Genomic DNA, 9,928 nt, shown 5'->3' on the forward strand with positions numbered 1-9,928 from the left:
ACTAGGCTACTTGTAGGCCATTATTAAGACATGGCCGGGGGCACATTATAATTAGTGCCCCTCCCTGGGTCAGACGCGGATCCACGGGGGGGGGGGGGGGGGGGGGGGGGGGGGGGGACCTCTGAAGTTTTTTGTTTTTTTTGAGCGAAAACAACGGCCCTCGCGATTTTCAAATTTCCGGGGGCAGAAAACGAGAAAACAAATTATGCTCACTACCCCCCCCCCCCCCCCCCCCCCCATCGGCCAATCCTGAATCCGCCACTGCCCTGTTCATCTTGTGGGACCGTCATTAAACTCCTTTTTCTTGCATAAATTCTTCGTTTATATAGCTGCGATTCGTTCTTCGGCCGGCCTCATGAGCAGGCGCGCTGGAAGCAGTTTGGGATTGGGGGGGGGGGGGGTAAATAGGTGGCATGTGGAATGTTTAGGAAATTTAATTCCTGTTAACTTTCCTTCTCTTTGAATGGAATTTTATATGTGATTTAATTCAGGTTTTTATTATTGTCATTTTCTTTTGGGTTAAAAATACAAACCATCTTTACTCCTTTACTGCTTTCCCTTTTTTTTTTTTGGAGGGGGGGGGGGGCGGTTTGGGGGGGGGGGGCAAAAATTCGTTTTGCTCACTCGCATATGAATATTCGTACCATCACACCCAACTGCAAAATACATGTATGATGCTTAAACAGTATCTTGGACCATTATTAGGCGCGTTATAAATGTGATTTATTATTATTATTATTATTATAAGAGAGAAACAAACATTGAAATCATCCCTGATAATGTAATCACAATGTAGGGGTAATATACCAATGTCTAAAAAAATGTATGTTTCGCTTTGAGGGTTCCTTTTGTAGGTGCCCCTTTTTCCCTGTGTTAGTGCTCCCCCCCCCCCCCCCCCCCCCCCCACTTTGAATGACGCTCCGCCGCCCCTGGCCTGCTGAAACCCCTGAGTTTCCGGCGGCTCTGCCCCTGGACCCCACGCCAATTTACGCTACCCTCTCAGACTCCTCCCCCCCCCCCCGTAACGCACCGCTAAATATTTTCTCACGAATTGGCCCCCCCCCCCCCCCCTCCCTCCCCTTCGCCGCTGGCTGGATCCGCTCCTAGTCATCATGGTCATGTACGCTAACTGTGCTGATATTATGTAAGTCTTGACAATAGACTACGGTTCTCAACATGGCTCATGAGATTGAATCATACTTACTTACTTACTTACTTACTTTAATCCATCGATGCTTGTAGGGCAATGCCTGTTCATCGATCATTGGGTTAAAAACATTTCCATCTCTCTTCGGGCGTAAGTCTTATCAAGTGAACATTTGTCTTTCATACATACATGTATGTTTAAACTGGATAGTGATGTGTGTGCATGGAGCAGAATCAGTTCTCAATTTGAATTTCTCTCTCCTTCGGGGTCAAAGACGGTAGGTAGATTCTTCCAGTGTTTGTCTAGTCTGTTTTTGAAGGAGTTTACTGAAGGAGCTGAAACTACCTCTTCTGGTAGATCATTCCACGAGTCAACCACTCTGTGAGAGAAGAAGAATTTTCTCACATCCAGGCGTGTGAATGATTTTTCCAGCTTTAGTGAATGACCTCTTGTTCTTTCTCCTCTGTGAAGATGTAGGAATTCTGCACCAGCATTGTATAAGTCATGCAAATACTTATAGACTTCGATCATGTCTCCTCTCCTTCTGCGATGGACAAGGGATGGCAACTTCAGTTTTCTCAGTCGTTGTGGGTAAGACAAGTTCTTCAGGCTTGGTACCATCTTAGTGGCTCTTCTCTGTACTGTTTCCAGTCTTCTCTGATCTCCTAGCCGATATGGTGACCATGCTGATTGACTGTATTCCAGGATTGGTCTAATAAGTCCTTTGAAGAGAAGTTTAAGGGTTTCCTCATCAATAATTACAAAAGATCTGCGAATCAGACACAGTATCTTATTAGCTTTGGAGACAACATTAGAGATCTGGTCCTTGAAGGAGAGTTTTGCATCAAGTAATACTCCAAGATCCCTTTCTACATCCACTTGTTTGAGGAAGACCCTTACATCATTGTTCTCCATGTAGTAGCCGTGGCTTGATGGAGACTTGCCAATCTTCAACACAATGCATTTGTCAGGGTGGAATTTGAGCTGCCATTTCTTTGCCCATTCCTGCAATTTATCTAGGTCATTTTGCAGATTTTGAGCTTCAACCATGGAGTCGCATCTAGCATAGAGTTTAGTGTCATCTGCAAAAAGCTTGATTCCCGATCCAATTGAGTCGGGTAGATCATTGACATATATCAAGAACAGCAGGGGGCCGAGGACACTCCCTTGCGGGATTCCACTGATAACTGGTGACCACTCTGATTGTTGTCCATTAACAACTACTCTCTGTTGTCTTCCGTTTAGGAATGCCTTTATCCATCTATGTATGTGACCTTGAATTCCGACAGCCTCAACCTTGAGCAGCAGGCGGCAATGTGGTACAGTGTCAAATGCTTTCATGAAGTCCATGTAAATAGCGTCAATGTTACCTCCATTTTCAAGGGCACTAGTCCAGTCATCAAGTACTTCTAATCATGACGCAGTTTGGTTCTAATAAAGACACCTGTAAACATTAACCTCCAAGCCTCCGTATCATGACTTCTACAGTAGAACCATTACCAAAATATAATATGGTGTCAGGTCTTCCCGATCAAGGACAGATGTTGACTTCGAGGGAGGATAGAACCCAGGAATAAACAGGTGCAGGATTTCCATTTTTACGCCAGATTGAAGGGCTCAGTCCCGTGTGTGCAAACTGTGTGTATGTGGCTATGAGTGCGTACATGCGTCGGCATATTTTAACTCGGTGAAATTGCTTGTCTCGTTAGTTTGACTAGGTTGTAAAGATACCACAATAGTAAATAAGAGGTTAAAGCATTGTTCAGAGAGAAACAAATAAGAAACCATGGCAACAAATCTAAGTCAACCACAGCCATTGGAGCTGACAGGAAACTTAGCAGAAAATTGGAAACGTTTCAAACAAAGATTTGAATTGTATAATGTGGCCAGTGGAATGTCAAAGACAGAAGAAAAAGCACAAACATCCATGCTCCTACATGTCATAGGGGAAGAAGCTCTTGACATTTACAATACATTCCAGTTTGAGGAAGATACCGGAGATGAGATGAAATTAGAGAAAGTGCTAAAGAAATTTGAGAACTATTGCATGCCAAAACGTAATGTAACATTTGAGAGACACAAATTTTTCACACGGTCACAACACGAAAATGAAACAACAGATCAGTATGCAACTGAATTGCGCAATAGAGCTAAGTCTTGTGATTTTGGTGACTTAAAGGATAGCCTCATTCGTGATAGAATTATCTGTGGAATTGTGAACTCCATGGTCAGGGAACGCCTATTGAGGCAAGATGATTTGACGCTGGATAAGACGTTACAGTTGTGTCGTTCTGCTGAAACTACTCGAGCTCAGGCAAAAGAGCTGAGTTCCACGGATGAAGTCTCGGTTGATGCTCTTGGGAGTAGGAGAAAGTTGTTTCACGGTAATCAAAGACAAAATCCAAGGCAAAGTCTAGGTCAACAACAAACTCAAAGGCCATATCGAAGTCAAAATCAGACTCAAGGTCAGAAATCTAGAAATAGTTGCGGTCGTTGTGGAAACTGGCATGGTCAAAATGCATGCCCTGCTCAAGGTCAAATTTGCAAAAAGTGTGGTCTTGGAAATCATTTTGCGAAGTGTTGTAAAACTCCAATGAGTAAAGTTATCAACGAGATGCAAAATCTCGAGGTCGAAGATGAGTTCATGGTTGATGTTGTAGAAACATTAGAGTCTCGTGATGAGTGGAAGGTCAAGCTAGTTGTCAATAGTAGGCCGGTTATTTTCAAGTTAGATACTGGTGCTCAGACAAACCTCCTTCCAGAATCAGTGTATCAGAGTTTGATTCCCAGGCCAAAGCTGCATCCAGCTAGAGTGAGATTGACAGGCTACAGTGGAGTAGTAATTCCAGTAAAGGGTCGTTGTTATGTACAAGTGGAGTACAAAGGTTTAACTCACAATATGGCTGTTCTAGTAACTCCTGGTGATCGTCAACCATTGTTAGGCTTACAAGCATGTGAGCAATTGAAGCTTGTAAAGAGAGTCTTGAATGTCAAAACAGAATCAAAGAATGTAATAGTAGATGACTATGAAGACGTGTTTGAAGGGTTAGGATGTGTTCCTGGAAAGCATCATATCACGCTAAAAGAAAATGCTCAACCTGTACAACATGCATGTCGAAAAATTCCATTTCCACTGCGAAATCAGCTCAAGGATGAGCTAGATAAAATGGAACGACTTAAAGTTATCACACCAGTGGATGAACCAAGTGATTGGGTGTCGTCGCTCGTGGTGGTGATGAAGAAAAACAATCAGCTTCGAGTATGTCTCGATCCAAGAGATCTAAATAGGTCCATAAAAAGAGAGCACTACCAGCTACCATCAAGAGAGGAAATAACAGCACAGTTTGCAGGAGCTAAGTACTTCAGCAAATTAGATGCGTCCTCAGGTTTCTGGCAGATAGAGTTAGATGAGGAAAGCTCAAGGCTATGTACTTTCATAACGCCATTTGGGAGATACAGATTTCTCAGGTTACCATTTGGGGTCTGCAGTGCGCCAGAAGTGTTCCACAAGGTTGTGCATAATTTGTTCGCACACATACCTGGTGTCAACACAATGATGGATGACATAGTAGTATGGGGGTCAACCCAACAGGAACATGACACCAGACTGAAACAGGTCCTTGACATAGCTCAGAAAGCAAATCTGAAACTCAACAGAGACAAATGTGAGTTCAATGTGAGCCAAATGACATTCATTGGCGATGTGATCAGTGAACAAGGTGTTCAACCAGATCCAAAGAAGGTTGCAGCCATATTGAACATGGAAAGACCACAGAACAAGCAAGATGTTCAAAGGTTCTTAGGTATGGTTAACTACCAAGGAAAGTTCATACCAGATTTATCCACAAAGTCAGCCCCGCTGAGAAGTCTTCTTGAGAAAAGAAATGAGTGGATGTGGCAAGATGCACAAGAAAAAGCTTGGTGTCAACTCAAGGAAGCTCTGACACAAGAACCAGTGCTCCATTTCTATGACAGCACAAAGCCGACGAAGCTATCAGCTGATGCATCCAAGAATGGACTAGGTGCAGTGCTACTGCAACAACATGACCAGAATTGGTTCCCCATTGCTTATGCATCGAGAGCAATGACTGATGCAGAAACTCGCTACGCGCAGATAGAAAAAGAACTGCTAGCGATGACGTCTGCATGTGAAAGATTTCACCAATACATACATGGACGACAGGTAGAAGTCGAAACAGATCATAAACCTCTTGTACCATTGTTCAAAAAATCACTCTGTGATTGTCCTCTTCGCATTCAACGCCTACTAATCCGAGTGCAGAGATACGATTTGAAAGTATCCTACACACCAGGAAAATACATGTACACCGCAGATGCATTGTCTAGAGCGGTAGATCCACAGGCAGACATGCAGGTCGAAAGAGAAGAAGACATCAGAATCTATGTAGACACAATAATGGAGACATTACCAGTCACATCAAACAGAAAAAGTCAGTTTGTAGATGAAACACAGAAAGACAAAACACTACAAGAATTGATAGGCATCATCAAAGATGGATGGCCTGAAACAAAACAACAATGTCCAGTAGCAATTAGAGCATACTGGAACATTAGAAATGAGCTGTCAGAAGCCGAAGGCTTAATCATGAAAGGCAGCAGGATCGTTGTACCAAGCACAATGAAAAAACAGATGTTGGATAAGATCCATGAAGGACATTTGGGCATAGAAAAATGCAAGAGACGTGCAAGAGAAGTCTTGTATTGGCCCAGAATAAATCAAGACATAACAGAAATGGTACAAAATTGTAACTCATGCTTGATGTATAAACCAAAACAACAGACAGAAAGTCTGAAACCACACACGGTACCAAACAGACCGTGGGAAAAGATCGCTGCAGACTTGTTCACACTGAATAACAAAGATTACATGGTAATAGTAGATTACTATTCACAATTCATTGAAGTCTGTCCACTGTCAACAACAACAAGTAAAACAGTGATAACAAAAATGAAAGAAGTCTTTTCAAGACAAGGCACACCAAGTGAACTCGTGACGGATAATGGTCCGCAATTAGCTAGTAAAGAGTTCAAAAACTTTGCACAAGATTGGGACTTCTGCCACACAACAACAAGTCCGTATCATCCTCAGTCGAACGGACTAGCAGAGAATGCAGTGAAAATTGTGAAGAATCTCATCCGCAAATGCCAAGACAGTAGACAAGATGTCTACAGGGCACTACAAGTCTACAGAAGCTCACCACTAGAATGTGGAAAATCGCCAGCTGAACTCCTGTACAACAGGCGATTGAGATCAAACCTGCCCATGGTGGACAAACTTCTTGATCCACAACACATCAATCCTCAACAGGTGAGGGAAAGGAAGGAAGGGCAGAAGGTAAAGCAGAAAGAGCGATATGATAAACATGCTCGAGACCTACCAGAACTAAACATAGGTCAGACTGTAAGACTTCAAAACATGCACAACAATCGATGGTCACAAAGTGGCATCGTCAAAGTCAAACTGCCAAACAGATCATATTTGGTAGAGACAGAGTATGGAGAGATTAGACGAAGAAACCGACGTCATCTCAGACCGGCACCCACACGAAGGGATGATCGGTTCCAACAGACAACACAGACGGACAGCGATCCAGATGACGAGGATGTTAGCGAACCAACCCCTGAGCGTTCCGGCGTACCAGCCCAGCAAGCATCATCCTACATGACCACCAGAAGTGGACGAATAAGCAAACCGCCAAATCGAATGGACTTGTGAAATAATCACAAAAACAAATTGAACTATGAACAATGAAAAGCAAAAGGACTATATTAACAAAAGCTGATAATATCAAGAAGAACTGAAAGTGAAAGTTACACTTTGCCTTTAAAAGGACATTATATTATATTGTTATGAATGTTTTAACATTAACTGTATATATGTTTTTTGTTATATCCACAGATACTTGGAAGATATCAAGATTGGATATCGTTAAGTTATGTTCAAGCTCAAGTTAAAGCTTAAGTGTGTTAATCACTGGATTGAAAAGTTATTGGAAAGAAATAACATACAAAAGAAATGTTGCAAAATATTCTGAATGCATGGTCAAAGAAACAACTCACAAAATCATTTATTTCTTGAAAAGTATTTGAAACAGATCAAAACAAACCCAACGCTCGCCATATATGCATTGTTTCCAGATTTGGAAAACATATTGAAACCAAAATTAATATCCAGCGATGTGTTCAAAAGTAAGTGTTAAAAATAATGTGTTATGTTATTTCTGTGGAAAAAGAATGTAACCCTTCTTAGAAAGGGAGATGTGCTGATATTATGTAAGTCTTGACAATAGACTACGGTTCTCAACATGGCTCATGAGATTGAATCATGACGCAGTTTGGTTCTAATAAAGACACCTGTAAACATTAACCTCCAAGCCTCCGTATCATGACTTCTACAGTAGAACCATTACCAAAATATAATACTAACTTCCTCGAAATATAGTAATATTACTTAGTCAGGCACGTAGCCACGGGGGCACGGGGGGGGGGGCACGTGCCCCCCCCCCAAAAAAAAATCAAAGATCGGTTGAACTTTTTTAGACCCCTTTTTTTTACCTCGATCGATTACATGTATGTGCCCCCCCCCCCCCCCTCCCCCCAAACATCAAACTCTGGCTAGGGGCCTGCTTACAGTAGAATATAATGAGAGGGATAATAAAAATATATATTGAGTTTTTGGGAAAAATGATTTGTGATTATGTAACAACTTGAACGAAAACTTGCCTGTGGCTTTGTCTCAGTGAGTGTCAGTGAGTGAGCGCGTGGCCCTCAGTACCTCGCTCTATACGCCTAGCCCAGCGGCCCACGTTCGTGCTGGCGATCATCTCTTGTAGATATAAATCTGTATAATTTCCTCTCTTCATATTGCCTTTAGTTATATGTTAAAATACTCTTAAGTTATGCACCAGATCACACAATTTCACCTTGAAGAAAACAAAAAAAGAAAACAGAAAACAAAAAAAGCTCCACACCTCCCCTATATGAAAAAAAGCTCCATACCTCCCCTATATGAAAAAAATACAATTTATACTATAATGGTATCCATCCACATACATGTCCATCTTCTTCTTTTTTTACTAGAACTCAACTTTCTCTTTTTCTTTAACTCGAAGTCAAAGAAGAAATCTCAATGGCAATTCTAGTGCATTATTATTTTGTTTTAACCATTATTTATAATGATCATGTAATATGGAATTACATTTTTCATTTAGGTGATGCACTAGGCTACTGAAATTTCTTTGTAAGGTTTCTCGTAAGTCCTTGCAGTATTAGATGTTCACATTCAATAGTCGACGTTTCTGTTATCACCCCAAACCACTCACCATTCCCTTTCCTTTCATCTGCAGTTTTATCATCTATCTTTTTTGCTTCTCTCTCTGTGTCTTTGTACCCTCTTATCCGCAATAGTACCATCAATCTTTGTCCCAAGTGACCCCCCCCCCCCCACCCCCTTTCTCTCTGCACCTCTCACTCATATTTCCCTCTTTAATCTCTCGTCTCATAATCATGATTTGCCGTGCATAATTATGTTCGTGAATTATTAATGATCCTCCTCAAAATGCAGTCACGAATATCGTCTTGCTTATAACAGAACAACAAAATTACTCAAACCAATAGACAACAATAATAAGCAAATTTATAATAATAATCATTTAATGAATTCAAGGGAGACTCTTGCTGTTGGAAACCAAAATAAGAATGAGGAAATCTCTTTAATCGTAAAAATGGTTTGATGAAGCAATATTATTGGAAAATGTTATGTTTATACTGCATGACAAAGAGCAGGCACGTACGCAGGGGGGGGGGGGGGGGGGGGGGGTCGAACCCCCCTATAAACTTTTGTGTGTGTGTGTGTTTTGAAGGAAACCTCCCCCCTCAATTTTTTTTGGGACCAACCAAAAAATGTCCTCTTACCCCCCGCTTATTAAGCGGCTAGCCGAGTCGTTGCGAAATTTTCGGCGTGATTTTCAAATTTTAACCCCCCCCCCCCCCCCTTCGAAAAAATCCTGCGTACGCGCCTGACATAGAGCATGTAGATTTGACAACCGTGTTTTCAGCCCATAATTTTGGAAACTTAGCATGAATATGGATTACATGTACATCGATTATAAACATGAAGGTACAATTCGAATACTCAATTCACCAAGGGTTAGATAAAGACACTTTTCACCAAAAAATAAAACAAAACAAAACAACAAGGAAATTAAATAAAACCCTTAACCTGTGCCCGATATTGTGGTCTATAAATATTCAAATGACTCGTATTTCCTTAGAATAAATCAATAGATAAAGGTAAACCAACGCTAGGTATTTTGTATAGACTTTAAGAAAGCATTCGATACTATTGATCATGAAGGACATTTACCACATTCGCCGCGTTAATGGAGTACTTTGATTTTAATAATGAATCCCATGTATAGAACAAAAGGGAGAGAACATTTATTGCTACGATTACCTAAATGCAGTACGACACATCGAACTTTTTCAATTTCTTTCACTGGAGCAAAGCTGTGCAATAATTATTTGCCCATAAAAATAAGAAATGAATCATAAGGATCAAATAATATGATATTAAGTCAAAATAAATGTTCCTGCTTAATATTATTGTTGAGTGTTAATATACATATACTTTAATATGAATTTGCATACCGTGTTAGAAACTCGGAAAACCAATCCCGACTAGCACTCGTGCTAACTTTTGGTTCTCCCTTTAACAACATTTTAAGTTTTTAAGTTTCAAATATCCTTTATTTGAATCAC

General features: G+C 41.0%; 1 protein-coding gene across 1 annotated transcript; it reads left to right on the top strand.

Annotated features, from left to right (window-relative positions):
• Positions 1–3,740: 3,740 nt before the first annotated feature.
• LOC105444440 (uncharacterized protein K02A2.6-like) lies at positions 3,741–6,884 on the top strand. Its single transcript, XM_011678706.2, has one exon. It carries the CDS (start codon positions 3,741–3,743, stop codon positions 6,882–6,884), a length of 3,144 nt encoding a protein of 1,047 aa, XP_011677008.1.
• The last annotated feature ends 3,044 nt before the right edge of the window (positions 6,885–9,928 follow it).

This window comes from Strongylocentrotus purpuratus, unplaced genomic scaffold (assembly GCF_000002235.5).
Source record: "Strongylocentrotus purpuratus isolate Spur 01 unplaced genomic scaffold, Spur_5.0 spur5_contig_847, whole genome shotgun sequence".
NCBI classification, from domain to species: Eukaryota; Metazoa; Echinodermata; class Echinoidea; order Camarodonta; family Strongylocentrotidae; genus Strongylocentrotus; species Strongylocentrotus purpuratus.

Coding starts and splice junctions, on each gene's coding strand:
- LOC105444440 (XM_011678706.2), top strand. CDS start 3,741: ATGAGTAAAGTTATCAACGAGATGCAAAATCTCGAGGTCGAAGATGAG.